The sequence below is a fragment of the Cynocephalus volans genome, chromosome 18, assembly GCF_027409185.1.
Source record: "Cynocephalus volans isolate mCynVol1 chromosome 18, mCynVol1.pri, whole genome shotgun sequence".
Taxonomy (NCBI): domain Eukaryota; kingdom Metazoa; phylum Chordata; class Mammalia; order Dermoptera; family Cynocephalidae; genus Cynocephalus; species Cynocephalus volans.
This window is the reverse complement of record NC_084477.1, coordinates 3,321,219-3,341,760: the sequence shown is the minus strand read 5'-3', so window position 1 is coordinate 3,341,760 and position 20,542 is coordinate 3,321,219. Positions and strand designations below refer to the sequence as shown.

General features: G+C 38.0%; 1 protein-coding gene across 4 annotated transcripts in view; it reads left to right on the top strand.

The window, feature by feature from the left end:
- Nucleotides 1–20,542, top strand: part of RGS7 (regulator of G protein signaling 7) — a 470,656-nt gene that overhangs the window by 359,505 nt on the left and 90,609 nt on the right. For all 4 annotated transcript variants that reach the window (XM_063082919.1, XM_063082918.1, XM_063082916.1 and 1 more), the window contains exon 6: nt 268–319. In XM_063082919.1, the coding sequence (XP_062938989.1) occupies nt 268–319 (52 nt within the window). The remainder of the gene's footprint in view (nt 1–267; nt 320–20,542) is intronic.

Here is a 20,542-nt window from a genome sequence, read left to right as displayed (position 1 = left end):
TTTACCTCTATGTAGTTGATGTAACACAGCATGGCATTTTAAATACCTGGTGGTGCTGCACATACTGGAAGGCTGAGCAGTTGTTCAACAAAGAATTTGTAGATGAAAACCTTACAGTGTCTCTCTGGGAACTTGCTCCTGATTATAAGACACATGCCATTGGCAAACTGTTCTAGATAATTGCTGAAGGTGAACACGGTTGACAAACCAGAAACTCCACTATTTTTTTATTTGTCTAACCTGGGTTCCACTTTTTTTGTTCCACAGACACCCTATTTTTGGCCATCAAATTGTTGGGAGCCAGAAAACACAGACTATGGTCAGTGGCATATTTTATCATTTCACTACTGATTGCCAGTCTGTCTGCATGAATGTGTACTTTTGTTTTATTGCCATTGTCATTGAGAAAAGGAAACCACAATTCTCAGTAGGGGACCAATATTTTGTTTGTTCGTTGGTTGGTTTTGGCAGCTTGCCATTACCAGGATCGGAAACCTTAACCTTGGAACTATCAGCTCTGCGGCTCTAACCAAGTGAACTAAGTATTTTTAACATTAAGTTTATGAATGGCCGTGTTTGGAAAGTCACCAAACCTTGCAGAGTCTTCTGTGGTATATAGTGCCTTCTGCAACTATTAAAGGAAAACTTCTGAATAGGTTAAAGAGCTACAAACAAGCTTAAAAGGGTTATTATTGTTTTTTCATAGCACCTTGTTCTACTAAAAAGAATAACAAAGGGGCCCAGGGAGCCAGAGTTCTAGTTCAACTCTTCCACTTAGCCGTGTGATGTTTGGTGAGTCCCTTGACTTCCCAAGAGCCCACTTTTCTCACTAGTATATGAACCATCCTGTGATTTTTACAGCAGAAGGTTGTGTTAAACATGGAAAGGCCAATTATGAGCAAAATAAAGGATACACTAGGACATTTAATCCTAATAAGTCAAGTTCAGTGAACTTAGCATGAACTCAGTTCAACAATCACGATCTCAGTTAAGCTCTTCAAGGAGTAAATAAGCCCCTAGTAAGTATTTATCTTCTTACATCTTTCTGAAGGCTACAACTTTCAAAGACAGCATTGCATGGTTTTTAAATGTTGTGTATACAAATACTTATTGAGAATTTTTTCCTGTGCAAGTGCTGTTGTAGGTGCTGGGATAACAAAGGTGACTGAGTTCATCTACAACATTGGGTAGTTCATGGGCTAAATGAGAAAGCAGAATTACACAGAACAAGTGCTGAGTGAATATAGCAGTGGTCCATGAAAACTTACATAGAAGTTCAAAAGAATGGGAGATTGACTGTACTTGGGGGGTTCCAGAATGATTTTATGAAAGAACCGATAGCATCCCAGGTGGATTTTAAAGGAGGAAGAGATTTTTCAGGTGATAAGACAGGGCAAGCATTTGAGGCAGAAGGGCTGACATTACATGCAAAGCAGTGAGAAGCTTCATGGGAATGGGGCTTTCTTTGGTACTGCTCCTGGAGAGCAATAAATCTTTGTTTGAAAAACCATAGGAAAATCCATAGAAAACCAATGGAACTCTTCCTCATGCCTGGCATTTCAGAAACTTGAATAGTAAGCAGTTCATCCAAGAGTGGTCAGGTGCTAGCCAAAGGATTCAAACTAATATGATTCATGGAAGCAATCTAAAAAGCAGGGCACTAATAAATTAATACAGAGATGAGATGATTTTCCAGGAGTGGGAATGCCAGTTTCTTCATCCGGGGCACACATTCCTCAGAACTGAGGTACTTAGAGAAAGAAGATATTAAAACAAAACAAACAAAAAAACCCTGCTGATTTGTGTATCTGAGTTGAAGAACTTACTGGAGCATTTTGTCCAGCCTGTGATGATGCCTGGGAACGGTCTCACTAAAGAATGGAACTCTTGGACAGCTGAGAGGGATCTCGTTGAGAAAGACCCAGGTGTTGGAGACAGACAGACCTGACCCCAAATACTGTCACACCCCATACCAGCTGTTTGATTTTAGGTGAAGTACATTGCATGTCTGAACCTCAGTTTGTGCCCTTTTCAAACAGAAGTAGTATTTACTTTCTAAAGTTGCTGAAATCATTTCATAATGCCTAAGAAAACTGGTGTCGTGCCTCTCACAGACTTAATAAATTGAAATTATTTGTTTTATTTGGGGGGTTCATCTTCTAACTTTCCTCCCTAGACCTGGAATATCTGCTAAATAGACTTATTCTTTAATTACTGTATTTGGGTTTATTTTCCCCCTGAGGAAGCGTAGTCTTCTTTGTGTCTAGTTTGCTGGGATTATGTATAAGTGAAAAATAAAATAATTATTCAATAAAAGGTTATGGGGAAAAAATGAGAGAAAGAGGAAAGACAGTGATTTCAGCATGTACCTGTCCTGCAGGCAACGATGCTTCATCTTCTATGATTTTTCATTTTAGGTGTAAATAAATCATAGCGACAATCTGAATTTTAAAAGCACACTGTTATAACCTGGACCCTTGCTTTTAAAGAAGATATTGATGTCATGAAGTAGTTGGGCTGTTAGGCCCATATCACATGGATTATTCAGACTTTTTTCTAAGACAACTTGGGGGCAAAAGGGAGGTTATTGCATAAAGCAGCTTTGAAGAACATTTTCTGTCCCTCTTTTAGCATCCTGACCTCTGTTTCCATCACCAATTTGAACTTAGAAGGTAGGTTCTGCTGAACATAAACCTCTATAGATCAATTTATATGGAAAAACACTTCTCTGTGGTTATCTTGGTCTTGTAGAAAAATGGAATGTATTGATTATGTTCAATGACCAAGATAAGCCAATATGGACAATGAGGTCTACATCTCCATGAACTCCATTCTTTGAAAATTAAGTGGAGTGAGATTTCTGATCTTTTTCATGCGTATACAAAAAATATTCCAACCCAAGTCAGTTCAAATAGTCAGGGATGGGCTTCCCTGGGTGTATTTTGCACCGTCAAGTGTGACAAAGGACTGGAGGCCAAGGCAGGAGGAAAGTCAAGAGGACTTTGGTTAGAAGTAGAGACAGCATCTGTGGTAGCAACCTGAAGCAGAAACCAGAGACAGGGTTTCTATTGGTATCTCTGAGCACACACCTGGCATACTGGGATTTCTAGAAATGAGCACCCCATGTCTTTAGGGTGGCTCCCATCAAGGGTTGCATGTGCAATATACAAATAAAATTTCAACCCCCAGAAACTGAAATATCCAGTTAAGACAGGAGCTGCCCTATAATTGTATGACTAACCTCACTCATCCGATCTAAATTCTAGCCTGGTCTTTATTTAAAATTTTGATATTTCATTCATCTGGACTTTTTCTATTAATTTTTTTTTTTTTCAAATTGCATTAAAGTATTATTTTTCTTGATTACTTTTTTGGCACTTCCTTAAATTTTGCTCCTGAGGCAACTGCCTCACTCACTACATCCTAGTAGTAATGCAACTGATATTACATTTGGTTCTTAGGCCATCTGCTGTGGGTCAGATATGTCCCCCAAAGGTTCAGGTGTTGGAAACTTAATCCCCACTGTAACAGTGTTAAGAAGGTGGGAAATACTATTACAATAATTGAAAGGTGGCGGGCTTTAAACGGTGATTAGATTGTGAGGACTGTGCCCTTGTGAGTGGATTGATCCGTTCATGCAGTAATAGGCGTGGTTCTGATGGCTTTCAAAGAAGAGCAAGTGAGAGGTCAGCTCTCCCTTGCTCAGCCCATTCTTACCTTGTGACACCCTGTGTCACTGTAGAGCGTTCCCACCAAGAGCAAGGCCCTCGCCAGATGCACCCCCTTGACTGTGGACTCTGCAGCCTCCAAAACTTTAAGAAATAAATTCTATTTCTTTATAAATTACCCAGTTCCTGGTATTCTGTTAAAAGCAAAAGAAACAGACTCATACACCATCATATAGGACATTCATGACAATGTGGATTGTGTCAACATTGCAGGGAAACCAGAGACTGAATACCAGGTTAAATGATGACAATCTGAAAGACATAGGAGTATTTAGTCAGGAAAAAAAGAGGCTTTAGTATGGAAGGGCTGCCATGTATGTGTCAGAGCAGTAGACTTTTCTGCCAAGCATGCCGAAACCAATGCATGATGGTTGTAGAAAGAAGGATTTGTTCTTGACATAAGACCTTCCAACAATGAAAATCATTCAGAACATTGCATTATCTTGTAGGGCGATGATTTGTGCCTCAGTAAATATTCAATCAAAGGCCTATCTTTTCTACAGGTTGTTGTCAAGGCTTTCAGACTATGGAGAGAGTTTGTACTTGGTGTCCCTGAGTAATTAGACAAGATTGAGTTCTACCTGTCAAAACTATGCTAAAATGACATTAAAAGAATATCAAGAACGAATACATTTTATATAGATCATAATACAATACTGGCAAAAAGAAAATATTCTGGTAGGCCAACCACAGCAATTATATGCCAATGTAAAATAATTACAGAAGCTTTGAGATAAATAGTAATTTTTCCTTCCAGGACAGTTATTAAGCTGGTCAGTTACCATTGGTAGAAAGCTGGCTCAATCCAAAGTTCTGTGTTTGGCAGAGGAATGACAAAGGATGTATGATCAATTAAAGAAGTCAGATGCACAATGAATTAATGTAAAAGAACTTCAAAATAAACACATAAATGAAATGAAATTAATAGCCTATTTGGCTTTGAGACTGTCTTAAATCCTGAATAGGTGACAAAAGAACAGTACCTTAAATATCTGTATACTTCTACATTAATAATTCCATTATGTATAATATTGGAAAACCAAGAATTCAAGATGATGGAAAATGAAAGATCTTTATTTTTCTAAAAGTAGACATTATTTATTTTTTGACCTAAACCTTTGCAATGCTTTCTGACACATCCATTACGATTAACAAAACTTGTGGGTTTTTTCCAGATTCACTTCCTTCAGCACTTAATCTACACAGGTGCTTATTTTATACGAGCTTTAATAGAGCCTCTACAGTTCTATTTTATAGTCCTTTACAGAACTTCCCAAGACTTTGTCATTCACTTTTAATGAATCCATTTCTGCTGTGTCTATTTTTAAAGCCAGGCGTTAGGAGCTCCAATTTTTTCAAGGGTAGTTTAAGGTTTACAGAAAAATTGAGCAGGATATACAGAAAGTTCCCGTATACCACCTCAATACCACCCACACTTTCCCCTATAATTAATATATTACATTAGTATGCTATATTTGTTACAGTTAATAAGCCAGTATTGATTCATTAATTATTAACTACATTCCATAGTTTATACAGGCTTCATTTCTTGTTTTATACATTCTGTGAGTTTTTGCAAATGTTTAACATTTATCCACCATTCCTGTATCATACAGAATAGTTTCACTGCCCTAAAAATTATCTGTGTTCTGCCTGTTCATCCCAACCCCCACCCCAACTCCTGGCAACCGATGGTCTTTTTTCTGTCTCCATAGTTTTACCTTTTCCAGAACGTCATATATTTGGAGTCACACAGTGTAGAGCTTTTTCGACTGACTTCTTTCACTTAACAAGATGCATTTATGTTCCTCTATGTCATTGCACGGCAGGATAGCTTGTTGCTTTTTATCTCTGAATAATATTTCATTATATGTACATACCATAGTTTATCCTGCCACTCATTGAACGACATCTTGATTGATTCTGCATATGGCACTTATGAATGAAGCTGCTATAAACATTTGTGTATAGGTATTTTTGAGGACATCAGTTTTCAATTCATTTGTGTGAATACCTAGGAGAATGGATTGTATGGCAAGAGTCTTCCAAGGTGGCTGTACCCTTCTGTGTTCCCAGCAGGAATGCATGAGAGTCCCTATTGCTGCACATCATCACCAGCGTTTAGGGTTTTCGTATTTTTGGATTTTTCGCCATTCTCATAAATGTGGTATCTCATTGTTTGAATTTGCAATTCCCAAATAACCTTTGATGTTGAGCATCTTTTCTTATTTATATTTGCCAAGTGTATATCTTCTTTGTTGAGATTTCTATTCAGACATTTCGCCCATTATTTAATTGGGTTTTTCTTTCCTTATTGTTGAATTATTTTTTATTTTTTATTTTTATTTATATATATTTTTTAAATTTTATTTTGTCGATATACATTGTGGCTGATTATTGCTCCCCATCACCAAAACCTCCCTCCCTCTTCCCTCCCCCCTCCCCCCCAACAATGTCCTTTCTGTTTGCTTGTTGTATCAACTTCAAATAATTGTGGTTGTTATATCTTCTTCCCCCCTCCCCGGTTTTTTTTTTTTTTTTTTTTTTTGTGTGTGTGTGTGTGTGTGTGAATTTATATATTAATTTTTAGCTCCCACCAATAAGTGAGAACATGTGGTATTTCTCTTTCTGTGCCTGACTTGTTTCACTTAATATAATTCTCTCGAGGTCCATCAATGTTGTTGCAAATGGCAGTATTTCATTCGTTTTTATAGCTGAGTTGTATTCCATTGTGTAGATGTACCACATTTTCCGTATCCACTCATCCGATGATGGACATTTGGGCTGGTTCCAACTCTTGGCTATTGTAAAGAGTGCTGCGATGAACCTTGGGGAACAGGTATACCTTCGACTTGATGATTTCCATTCCTCTGGGTATATTCCCAACAGTGGGATGGCTGGGTCGTATGGTAGATCTATCTGCAATTGTTTGAGGAACCTCCATACCATTTTCCATAGAGGCTGCACCATTTTGCAGTCCCACCAACAATGTATGAGAGTTCCTTTTTCTCCGCAACCTCGCCAGCATTTATCGTTCATAGTCTTTTGGATTTTAGCCATCCTAACTGGGGTTAGATGGTATCTCAGTGTGGTTTTGATTTGCATTTCCCGGATGCTGAGTGATGTTGAGCATTTTTTCATATGTCTGTTGGCCATTTGTATATCTTCCTTAGAGAAATGTCTACTTAGCTCTTTTGCCCATTTTTTAATTGGGTTCCTTGTTTTCTTCTTGTAAAGTTGTTTGAGTTCCTTATATATTCTGGATATTAATCCTTTGTCAGATGTATATTTTGCAAATATTTTCTCCCACTCTGTTGGTTGTCTTTTAACTCTGTTAATTTTTCTTTTGCTGTGCAGAAGCTTTTTAGTTTGATATAATCCCATTTGCTTATTTTTCCTTTGGTTGCCTGTGCTTTTGGGGTCATATTCATGAAGTCTGTGTCCAGTCCTATTTCCTGAAGTGTTTCTCCTATGTTTTCTTTAAGAAGTTTTATTGTTTCAGGGTGTATATTTAAATCCTTAATCCATTTTGAGTTGATCTTAGTATACAGTGAGAGGTATGGATCTAGTTTCATTCTCCTGCATATGGATATCCAGTTATCCCAGCACCATTTGCTGAAGAGGCAGTCCCTTCCCCAGTGAATAGGCTTGGTGCTTTTGTCAAAGATCAGATGGCAGTAAGTGTGTGGGTTGATTTCTGGATTCTCTATTCTATTCCATTGGTCAGTGTGTCTGTTTTTATGCCAGTACCATACTGTTTTGGTTATTATCGCTTTGTAGTATAGCTTAAAGTCAGGTAGTGTTATGCCTCCAGCTTTATTTTTTTTTTGCGCAATTGCAGTTTTCTTGTCCTGGTACTGGTTTCCCCATAGGTTTCTGTCCCACTAAGACATGATTCTCTGTATATCTCTATCTGTCCCTCCAGTTGTGGGGTCAGCCATTTGCCCTCTGACCTCCATCCTCTGATGGATCTAAGAACTGTTGGTTTTTACTTTATTGAGCTCTTTTCACTTGTGAGGGTGGGTGGGACTGATGACTTCCTAGCTCCTTACATACCAGAGAGCAGATTTCACAGAGGAAAGAAGGATAAACAAAGCACGACTAGGCATGTTGTTTTACTTGTTTCCACTTTTCTTTCTTTCTTTTTTTTTTTTTTCTGAAGTATTCATCATGGGATATTCTCTGAGTCAACATCTGAGTGTAATGGGATACTAAGAGTTGATTGTTTCTCCTCCATGTGTTCCCCCTACCCTCTGAGGTTTGGAAAGTGTCTGAAATCCACCCATTCGTGTTCTGGAAAATGTCTCTTTTGAGACTCTGGTTTTCCCCTTGGTTTCCTTGAAGCTTTAGAACTGCTCTGGATCAGAAAGAGAGTAATTGGTGCTGGCAATTGGCAGGGGGTGTTTAAAGGGCAAAGAAATAAAATAAGGGCATGTTCATCTAAGCAGAATCCTAATAAACCTTGCATGTTTTTAAACTTTACATATGTTCTACCATAAACCTGTAAAGAACCTAATTAGTATGTCCATGTTCCAACATTTTTTCCCCCTAAGCTGCCATGATCAATGGGTGGAACAAGATGGGAAGTAGATCAAGGAAAAAAAATAAAACATTGCATCCTACGGGGAATGTCTCATCGTCATTCAAGGTTACAGATGCTTTGCAACAACTGAAATTTTACAACCCAGAACAAACAATATTAAAAATCTCCACTGACACAGCCAAATTGCAGTAACGTAATCTCCTGATTTGTGGAACGATGAGCTCCCATACATTTCTCTTCATAACAAAGAAAAGCTTTATTTATTATATTTATTTTTGATTTCCATAGTTAAAAAGGGTAGTATTTGGTATTACAATTTATTTTGTAAAATAAATATTCAACATGAACTAATTGTAGCAAAACCAAACAACAGCAAACTGTCCTTAAAAACAAAGTAAAATACATTTACCTAATATAACTAAATGCTTGTCTAACACTATGCATTAAAAAGAACTAAAGCATTTATGGCATTTTAAGAATGCAAATACTAGCCCAAATTATTATTCTCCTTTACAGAATATCCCAAGCCTTCATCATTTCAAGACACAAAGCTCTCTGATGAAGGGTGTAAATCACTAAACGTCTGGCTTTTATGTTATTTATGTAAAGATTAAAACACCCGACTTACTTTCTTACCCAAATATTTACATGTAGGCACACACATATGTGTATGAACATTGCATATATATAAATGTATTGTACGTACACTTGCACCATGCCTACATACAATACAATACAATACACAAATAGTTAACCAAATGACAATTGAAATATTCCTAAATATGGTTTTTATAAAATAAAATTAAGACCATGTTAATGTGTTTGGAATGCATGCTTAGTTCCTCATCTCAATCTCTAGAAATGCTGTCTGCTATACTAAAAGTAGCTTCACCAATTAACTGAGCCACCAGGTTGGAAGTGTCTTGCTGCTGGTCTCTCCACGTGCTCAAACAAGCCCGCTGAGATTAATATCTAATGGCCTGTGTTCCTGGCTTCTGGTTTGGCTGTTTCCTTACATTTCCCTATGAGTGTGCAGGCTTGTAGTCTTTTCTTTGTGTCAACCTATCAGAATAGATGTGAAAAGAGAAAGAGAAAAATACTTGATAACTTATAGCAGTGGATATTCAACTCTTACGTGTCTATTTAGTGGCTGTCTTACTTGTCTTTACATTATTAGTGACTCATATATTAAGCAGGAAATGATATTCCATTAATGGATCCGTAAAATAAATATGTGAATATCTAGTGTGTATGTTTGCATGTGTGTGTGTGTTGATGTGGGAGAGGGATGATTGCTTCGTGTAGAAAGCTCAAATTTGGAAGCATTGGAATCTATTACAATTTGAAATAAGCAAAATGAGCAACATGTTTCCCAAGAGGAAATTAGTTCTTTGCCTTTGCAAGTCACTAGAATGGAGTTCTCATGACTGGTCATCTCTCAAGTGCATTATATTTCATTCTTTCTCGACGTGTGGCCCTCCCTATAGCAATGGGGATGATTTTAAAGTACAGATTCCTGGCCTCTTTCCTGACCAATTGAATCTGGGACTGCAGCCCAAATATTGTCATTATTAATTAGCTCTTCCAGGTGCACACTAAAGTTTGAAAACCCAGCAGTCATTACTTATTTAGTTTAACAAAACAAATTAACTTGATATTTGTATTTCTGGTGGTTTTGTGTTTTGTTATCATTTTGAATGGTTATCTCTAGTTCTTCAACTACATTTTAAATAATAGCATATCAGAAATTTGAGTAAAACTTAACAGCCTACTTTATACCTTTACAGGAAAATTTTAAAGTGTTATTAGCCATATTCTGCAGATGAAAAAAAACAGAGTCAGACAGATATCAGACCTACCCTGTTGCTAAAAACAACAGAGCCAAGATTGGAACCAAGGGCTTCTGACTGGGTTTTATGCTTTTCTCCCTCTACCAGACTTGCCTTTCATTCATGGCCTACTGGGCCTGAGTGTATTCCGGTCAGATTTGCAAATCATGGTTGTATTTATAAGATTTACAGCAAGCTGGATCTGTGCCCAGGGTGCCCCTGGCTATGTGATTCTGCAGTTAAGGAGAGGCTGGCATTGGACAGGAGGACTTTTGAGTCATTAGTGTCTAGGTTATATTGAAAGCCAGGTCATGGATGAGATCATTCAGGCAGGAGATTCTAGAGCTACACAGAGAAGAGCCCAGGTTAGAACCCAGACAATATCAACACGTAAGGAGAAGTTAGCAGAAGAAGAACCAGCAAAAGAGAACGAGAAAGAGATGCAGAGGGATCACATTTCAGTGAGGAGATAAGAAATGAGAAAGCAAAGGCAGCGATAAGCTTGGACTGCTTTCCCAAATATTTGGCAATGAGATGAGAGAGGGAGATAGATGGATAGATGGATGGATGGACAGACGGACAGACAGACGGATGGATGAATGGACGGATGGACGGATGGACGGATGGACGGATGGATGGATGGATGGATGAATGGACAGGTGGAGAGACGGATGGATTGGGGAGAAAGAGAGAGAAAGAGTGTGAGAGAGTCTGCTCACCAGTTGGAAATGAAGCCGGGTCAGTGGTATGGTGTTTTAGTCCGTTTTGTGTTGCTGTAACAGAATTACCTGAGACTGGATAGTTTATAAAGAACAGAGGTTTATTTGGCTTACGATTCTGGGACAGCTGCAGCTGGCATGGTCCTCAGGCTGCTTCTACTCATGGCAGAAAGTGGCAGGCAGCCGGCAGGTACAAGCAGATCACATGGTGAGAGAGGAAACAAGAGAGAGAGAGAGAGAGAGAGAGAGAGAGAGAGAAGGTGCCAGGGTCCTATAAACAACCAGCTCTCGTGGGAACGGATAGAGCGAGAACTCACGCATTACTCCCCCCTCCCCCAGAGAGAGCATTAATCCATTCATGAGGGATCCGCCCCCATGACTTAATCAGTTTCCAACACTGCCACATTGGGGATCAGATTTCCACATGAGTTTTGGAGGGGACAACACATGCGAACTCCATCATATGGTATTCAACATGGAAGAGAGTTGGTTTTTGGGGGGAATTAAGAGGAAGTTTCAATGAAAGGAGAGAGATTAAGAGAAAGCAGCACAACCATTGTATCTGACACAGAGGTTTAGCTTCTTGTGCATCATGGACTAGGAATGGGCAGAGGATCCTTAGCAGGAAACACTATCGGATCATATTTTCCTATCCATGCTACAGTTTAGAGCTGAGTTTTAAACACTCCTGATTATGACACATTTAAGTAAGGTAAAAAAATATGGTCTATGGTTCCATGATCTTATCCTAAATAAGTTTTAAGTAAACAAAGAAATAACTTAGAGATAACAATAAAGTGGCACTACACAGGAAAAATGTGGAATAAGGGTGGGAATGCATAAGGGAAGCAGATATATCTGTTTCAGCAAAGGGAGCATGGATAGGTCACATCTGAACTGTAATATATACACATGGTTTACTTGTGAAATCATTAGAAGTTTATAGTGAAGGAATGCACCAATGCAAATATGCTTCATTACACTCTATGGGATTAACAAAAAATTTTATAATGAAGTAAATTGATAAGGATGACTGTAGTGGATTGAAGTATGTCCCCCCCAAACTCACTGAAGCTTGAATCGTGTCCCCCAAGTTTTATGTATTAGAAACTTGGCCCCCACTGTGACTGTTAAGAGGGTGGGAAATCCTATTATAGTCATTGAAAGGTGGGGCCTTGAAGAGGTGATTGGATTGTAGGACTGTGCAGTAGTGAATAGGTTAATAATGGTGGTCATGGGCGTGGTTCAGAGGGCTTTAAAGGGGAGAGTCTGTCTCTCTCTCTATCTTCCTTTTCTCTCTCTGCTCTCTCTGTTTCCACCGTCTCGCAATGTGAGACCCCAGGGTCACTGTCACCATCACCAGACGGACTGTGGACTTCCCAGACTCAGAAACTGTAAGCAATAAATTTCATTTTCTTTATAAATCACCCAGTTTCAAGTATTTTTGTTACAAGCAATAGAAATGGACTAATACAATGATGCAAAATAAACATTAATTTTCAATTTAAAGTCACGAACATTAGTCTCTGAAAATCATGATCAATTCAGAACAACACTGAAGAGCAGTAATAACAAAATAGCCTCCTGGATAATGATGGAATTCCAATTATCCATGGACATGTGCATTCCCAACTTGTCGACGTTGCCCAGTGTTATGTGACGGTCAGATTTCTTAGGAAAGTCACAATGGAGACCTCATTAAATTCTGTTAACAAACTAATTTTAGTTCTTGCATTCCAAATTTTAGTGTAACCTTTTTACTTGCTGTTTCTTCACAAAAAGCAAAGGAAACACTTGCAGCATTGAATCATTTTATAGCTCTCGGAGCAGTGGACTGCAGGCCTTGTTTTGAGAATCACACATTTAGGGGTTTGTTTGGACTAACAGATTTTCCAATCCCAATTCCTTGGGTAAACCAAGTACTCCTAGTTTGCTTGTGAGTCAATTGAATTAGATAATCAGGTGCCTTTTTCAAGTGCCAAAGCAGTGCAAGGACTTAGAGAATAGTAATTCTGGAGACTGACAGACGAGGGACATGTTATTTTGGGACCTGCATTGTGTCTTAGGTGGAGCTTTTACCTGGCAGAGAGGGATTGGACAGGAGGAGACAGAAGGTTGTGATGTTGTCATAAATAAAAAGCAAAAATTTCCATCATGTTAGTGTAAGCTTAACAACTACTGGAAGCACATTTATTTCCTTCAAAGTTTTACTAAAGAGGGCTGACCCCGTGGCACACTCGGGAGAGTGCAGCACTTGGGAGCGCAGCAGCGCTCCTGCCCCGGGTTCGGATCCTATATAGGAATGGCCGGTGCGCTCACTGGCTCAGCGTGGTGCGGGTGACACCACACCAAGGGTTGCGATCCCCTTACCGGTCACAAAAAGACAAAAAAAAAAAAAGGTTTACTAAAGAAAAATAGCTAATCATGGTAACCATGATAAAAGCAAGAACTGTTCTGACTTCCTAGGGAGACTTTTTGAAGATCAAACAAAGGAAAGAGAAATTAAAAAATAAAAAAGACCTTAGGCAAGATTCTTTACAATTTAAATAAACACAAATAGGCATATATTTTACAAATGATCAATACTGTTTCATGAAGACTCAGTTTTCTCAAATCTAGCAGTTAAGGCTGACAAGATGGTCTTGTTGATAAATGGAGCAACAGGAGAGGTATTATCTTTTCATTCAGTGGCAGGGGGAAAACAGACCATCAATCACTTATTATAGGACAAGATTTAGTTTTTGGTCACACTTTGAAGTTTTCTCCACCTGAGAAGTTAGAGACAGAGCCTTTCACTAATACCCCGGGGAGTAAATATTCTACATCTGGGAAACAAGCTTTGTGTGATACAGAGCTGAAACAAGAACACTACTTTTAAGCTCAAGCGTTTTGCCAAAAAAAAAAAAAAAAAAAAAAAAGTCTTTAAAACATGTTTAAAGGGCAATTCACATATATGAGTTGATCTCTTTCCTTGAGCAAAAATGGAATGGGGAAATGTTAGTATTTGTTTCTACGTTCTCCTAACAGCAGGGAGATTTATACTACTTCATTTCACATTAAACCAGGGAGAGGGTAAACCCAAGGATCCCCAGCCACGTTATGAATTCTTTGCAAACATAGTTGTTGCAGGCACTAAAACTCTCCCTTGCCCCAGATGTCAACGTCAGTGTTCAACCCTTACATCCTTCAGTCATGGGATACCAGAGCTGGAGGGGACCTGAGAGGTCATCCCATGCAACCACCTCCAGTAAAGGAGAGGCAGCGAGTTCCAGAGAGTTACAGGACTGGCCAAGCCGGGGTCGCACCTCTCATTATTGGCCAAGTATAGAACAGACTGCAACGTTAGATAAGTAGGAAGATGCCTGAGTCTCTCCTGAGTGCAATATTCAATACAGATGTTCTATACTTTACTCTTAAATGTTTGCAACTTCTCAGGCTATGAAGTATACCAAATGGGTTACACCGTTGTATTTCGTGCACTGTTATGGAACAGACTGTGTCAAGCTGTGTTTTATGCAATTGACCTGCCCCAAGCTTTCTTACTAAGTTTGTGGTGTCAGGTTCTCATTAAAGAAGTTTCTCTTTGAACCAAGAAATATTTTCTAAGGCAGCCCAGTGTCCTGCTGTTGCTTTCTGGATTCTTTGTAAAGCTTGGGCCAGCTCCCCGCTGTTATAATAAAAGTAAAAGTGATAAGACATTGTGCTCCCAGATTGTACTCCTTTGCTATTTGTCAAGTCCCAGCCCTATATCTTAGGCAAGATTGCCTCAAGGGAGAAGCAAAGGGCAGGACTTGCAAAGACTCCTTAGACCTATTTCTGTTGTAGACATATTTGCTAGCTGAGGAAGAACAGTGTCTCTGCTTAGGAACTACAATTCCTCTGGCCGGTGACTATTCCAGTTCTCAGTTCAAACTTTCAGATGAAATACCCTGGAGTCAAAATGTGTTGAGAGTGACTTCTGGGAATGGAAATACCAGGACACTACTTTGCAATTGTGGAGTGCAGTTTGGAGGTTCAATCCTGTCCATTAAATACCTTGAGGGCATGGAATGAGATACCAGTGCAGGTTGTCCAAAGTACAGATCAACAGACATATGAGAAGTTACCAAAGCAAATAGTTCTGCAGCCTCTTTCCAAAGTGATCAGCACAGCCTTGAGGTGAACTTTATAGACATTTGCTTAGAGATCCTGATACCCGTGTAGCAATATGGAGTAGTGGGCCCTTGTCGGGTGGACAGTGTCAGACAGACACTGGGAAATGAATAGCTTGAGATTCAAAGTCCCACCTGGCATCTTCACTGATTAATTTTGTATCCTACCTGACATGACCAGTACTGTCAATGCACTTCAAAAAATACCTACTGAGAGTCTAGTGGTGTGCAGGACCCTGTGCTCATGCAGTGTCAGGAGAAAAGATAAAGAGCTGTGATCCCTGATCCACGTTACTTTATAGTCAAGGAGAAGGGAGCAGGCAGGGTCCAAAAACAAACCTTACACTTTAACATACCTCCAGCGTGACTTTTCCTTGACCTGTAAGTCTTTGTCCAGGACATACATCAGCTCAGGACTTGAACTCCACACCCCGACACTTCCACCGAGTACCTCGAACACACTGGATTTTCCCATTCCTTCTGCATGGTGCACCAGGGAGAGAATGAGTTTTGGAATCAGACACACTGTGCTTCATGTCCTGGCTGAGCATTTCATGGTTGTGACCTTGTGTCAACTGCTTAACTTTTTTGAGCCCCAGTTTTCTCATCTGTAAAATGGGATCTCAAAATCAGATCCCATTTAACCTCCAGCACACCATCAATTATAAATGGGTACTCAGTCATGAGTTTTCTTCCTTCCCGTTTCTGCCCATCCCCACAGACTGCTGGTTCTTTCTGGTTCTTCTATTCTCTTTATGTAAGGTTTTGCATATCTTCTGTAACAAGGACTCTTACATAGTCTTCATCACGTTTGACATAGGTCATGTTAACAGAGCAGACAGATAAGAAAATGTGGGTTGCTGTCTTAGTTATCGCTCGATTCATGAACCCAGGATTTTTTCTGGCTTTCTAGAAAAACGTGACAAGTGCTAATTAACACACAGTGCCGTGGCAACAGTCGGAGCTGGATTTTGATTTGCAAGTCGTATGATTCTTGTCTTGAAATACCTTCATTGGTTTCCTTGGAAACTTTAAATTGATTTTAAGGTATGCATTCTAAGTTTCAAGGTTTATAACCATAGCGATATGGATCATGTTAGCACCTCATGGTCTTTCATTCTCTCACACTCTGAACTGGCAAAAGCATTGGCTACTGGTAATCTTCAAGAGTAGGCACAACACAATGTTTTAGAATCATGTATGATGTGTGTATATGTAGCAAAGTGCAAAACATTTTAAATACTGTATCTTATGCACTGAAACTGGAATCTGCATTCTTTTATTCAATGTTATTAAAAATATGTTTATATCCATGTGCCTGTATTAGTCTTCCATAGACTAAGGCTAATGTCTCACACTATGCAGCTTGTTAACTAATGACCAATATTCTGTTAGGTGATGCATATAAATTCTTCCGACTCTCTTTGTCCAGTCCCCAGAGAAAGAACAATTTCGTTTATCCAAGTAACCCAAAATAGAGGAAACATACTCTCTTTTAAATCAGGTTTTCTAAAATTTAAATTTCTATTGCCTGATCCCTCTGGGTAATTTGAGAGAGAGAGAGAGATAGGAAGAGAAAATAAATGTTATCCTTTTATAAAACTGCAGGTGACGAGCATATATTTCAATAAAAATACTCTACGTGTGACTTTAAATAATTAGTCTTCCTCCAAAATTACAGAAGAAAATAAATTTATTTTATACTCACTCCTCACCTTTGGTGTGTGTGTGTGTGTGTGTGTGTGTGTGTGTGTTGAAGAGAAGCTGTTACATGTGGACCACACAAAAAAATGCAGCAGAGCATGCTTTAAAAAAGGTCAAAGCTTTGAAGACTATACTTTCAGCGATCATTTCTACAGTTCATTCCTGGAGAAGTTTCTCTGAACATGTACAGCACCAATATGTAAAAACTTTCGTTTCAAAAAAAGAAAGAAAGAAAGGACAAAGCTTCGTACTGTTCCTGCCCAAACTTTTCTGGGAGAATGTATTGCTTACTTCTAGTTTATGTATTCATTATTTTGATTTTTAAAAAATTAGCGGATTCTATTCCCTTCTCCATTCTGACTCTCTCCTCCCCAAAAGAGGGAACGATTTATGTTATATCTTGGTTTGCTTACCTGGCATGAAGATGAGGGTGCAGAATAGTAACAGATATCACTTTCGTAGTTAAAAGCTAAATGTTGCGTGATCTTTGACTTATGATAGGAAGACCAGCATTGCTGTGGGGAAAATAACTAGGCCTGTTCTGCCTACTAGAATTATTTATTTTTAATATGCAATTAATATATCATCGACATAAATATCTTTTTCTTTTCCACTAAGGGTAGGTGATCACCCTTAAGTAACCAAGTAGAACTGTGTTGCTCCGTAGGGAAGCCATTAGCTACATGTTACTATTTAAATTTAAATGTTAATTAATTAAAATTGCATTGAATTTAAAATTTAGTTCCTTTGTCTCCTAGTAACATTTCAAGTGCTCTGTAGCTACATGGGGCTAATGGCTACTGTTTTGAACAATGCAGACATACCACATTTCCATGATCATGGAAAGTTCTATTGGAGAGCACTGATGAGCAAATTTCCTGCTCCAATTTGGTCTGTTTGTTTTCTCCTCTTAGTGACCCACCCAGCTGATTCTTTTTTGCATAACCCATCTTGTCTTTATCACTCCCCAGATCTGTGCACCATGGTCTAGTCACATTAGTCCAACACTTGTTGCTATTTTTGAAAAGCTTTCACTCTGCACTTGTGATTATTTGAAGTTTCCTATTGGCATATCAGTCTTTTTCCTTGCATTTTTGTTATAAAAGAATTTTTATTCCTTGTACAATATTTGCAAAGTATGAAAAGTACATATAAGAAAATATGACAGCCTAACCCCCACCTCCCAGGGATTATCAGCATTCCTGACACTATAGGATGTCGTATTTTGCTAATTTTTAATACATATGCATATTTTTCAAAATACAACTCTATGTCCTGTTTTTCTGCTTTGACAGTATATTATGATCATTTACTGATATCACTTAATTCTCTTTAAAAACATTGTTTTAATATTTGCATAATATTCCATCTTAGATGCCTCATAGTTTTTTGGGGGGGATATTTAGTTTTGTTTCACAATTTTCTCTATTATAAACAAACCTATAATGAATAATCTAGTACCCAAATAATTGCACTTGTCTGATTTTTTCTTTCTTTTGAGATAAATTTCTTGACGTGAATTATTGTACCCAAGGGTGTGAATATTTTTAAATTGCATTTACTTTTGTCTGATTATAAAATAAATAAACATTTATTTTAAAAATATATAAACATACATGAGAGTTGAATAAAAGGGAGAGGGCCAAACATTGGAAACATCTTGTCTTTTCGTTTCTGTGGTTTAAAACATGACCTAGGGGCTCGTGCATATAATCATGACTTAATTTCCCTTGTAAAGAAGAAAGATGTGTAATAATAGTATGTTCCAGAAAAAAATAAGAGGTAATGATAGTACTCAAATCTAATTTTTTTTTATTTTAAATGAAGATTTTGTTTCAACATGTTTAGCAAAACATTAGCATGAGATTAACTCCGCATAGTGAAGGTTCTATAGTGGGTAGGGATACATCATTAAAAAATGTAATGCTTCCTATTTGTAATTTTTTTAAAAAAAATTTAAGCTCAACCAGTTGTTTACAATGATATATTTTTTCCCCATAATTGGCATGAAATATTAGATTTTACCTTCCTGGCTGTTTTAATACAGTTTGCATTCAAAGTATTTTCAACTGACACTTTCTGTTTTACGAGTTGATTGAATTGACGGAAACAATTTTGTGGGACAACTCTCTGAGGGAAAGCAGCTTTTCTGATGAATAAAACCAGGAAGAAAAAATATTCTGAGGGTTATACTGGTCCTCATTGTAAAGGGTTGTCAGAGCCCTCTTCAAATACAAAGAAACAGTAGCTAAAATATAACAATACATAGCTAAGTGTATCAGAGAACTGTAACTAGATGTCAGAAATAAAGAATGAATTTAAAAGCAGAGTGATAAGTTTGAAAGCCTGCAGAGGTCTGGGAGGATATTGGACTGAAAGTTGGGAAAGATTAGGCATGTGGATGAGGATTAAGGCCCCCAAAGTGACTGTAATGACTTGGGGACCACACATGGTGAGGAGCAGTGACTGAGACCCCAGGATAAAGAGTGGACCTCAGTGTGAGGGCATTATAACTATATCAGCCAGCCCAAGGAAGCAGTAAGGAATCTTATCTTTTACTATCTCAGAAATAGTAAAATCCCAGGCCCATGCTGTGCCTAAGTATGAAGTCAGGAATCACCAAACCAATAAACATAAAAACTGATTTCAGGCTTGTGAGCTCCTTGGAATACCCAGAAGAGGTAAAACTAAAATTGCTACAGAGCATCGTTTCATAGTCCAATGCACATAGAATTCCCACGGAAACACTTAATCTGCTGAAGATGAGTTCACAATGAAAATGAGAAACCACCCAGGTGAACACTAAGGGTGAGTCAACAGACTGACAAGTAACCTACATTAAAATAATGTCATATTCTAATATAATATTCTAAATAATATTTTTCGATAATTAAAAAGATAGAAAGAGAGCTAGAAAATATCAGGAAAAACATGGGATATGGGAAAAATCCCAGGATGATTTGAGAAACAACCAAATAGATCTTGCAATAATGCAGATATTATACAAATAAGTATAATCATTATAATTAAAACCGCATTGAACAAGTTAAAGGGCAACTTAGACAGAGCTGACTTAGTCAATTGGGAAGGTAGGTCCAGAATGTGGTATAGTTAGATGAGGAAATGGAAAATGTGGAAGAAAAGTTAAGAGACATGGATGAAAGAGTGAAAAGATCCGAAAGATGACACACGATAGGAGTTTCAGGAAACAAGCATATTCAATGAAATAATAGCTGAGGTTGTTTTTACAACTAAAGGACATGAATTCCCAAATTTCAAAATACACTGAGTGCTAGTTAACAGTTCGTGAAAATTTAAAGTCTACCAACAGACACATAACCAAAAAAAACCAAGAAAAACCCAAGGAAAAAGGGATTTTACTTTTATAAAGGAGAATTTTAAAGCTGCAAAACAGTAAGTGCATAAACTACTCCTCAAAATTTTGTGAGCACTAATGAAGGTCAGAAATGAAGAATATTCTCGGACACTGAGAGCATGCCAGTTAAACTAGAATTCTATAGCCAGATACAGTCGCATTCAAATGTGGCAACAAAATAAAGTTTGAAAGAGTTTCCCATTCACAGACTGTCACTAAATGGGAAAAGAAAGATGCAAGAAGCAGTGAGAAGAAAAGAAATTGATAAATGCCTATATAAGCACTGATTGTTTCAAAATGATCAACTTCAGTGTTTAAATCAAAGTGGAATTACAATGGCAGACATCAATAATATATCAGTGATGAAAAACTCTTAAATCTTCTTCTATGCTTGCTAACTTCAAATCACACTTCAAAATAATTAGTAAGTTTTATGGAAGAAATCACAATGGAAATTACAAAACAGAACTGGATTTCATTTTCCCCTGGGGA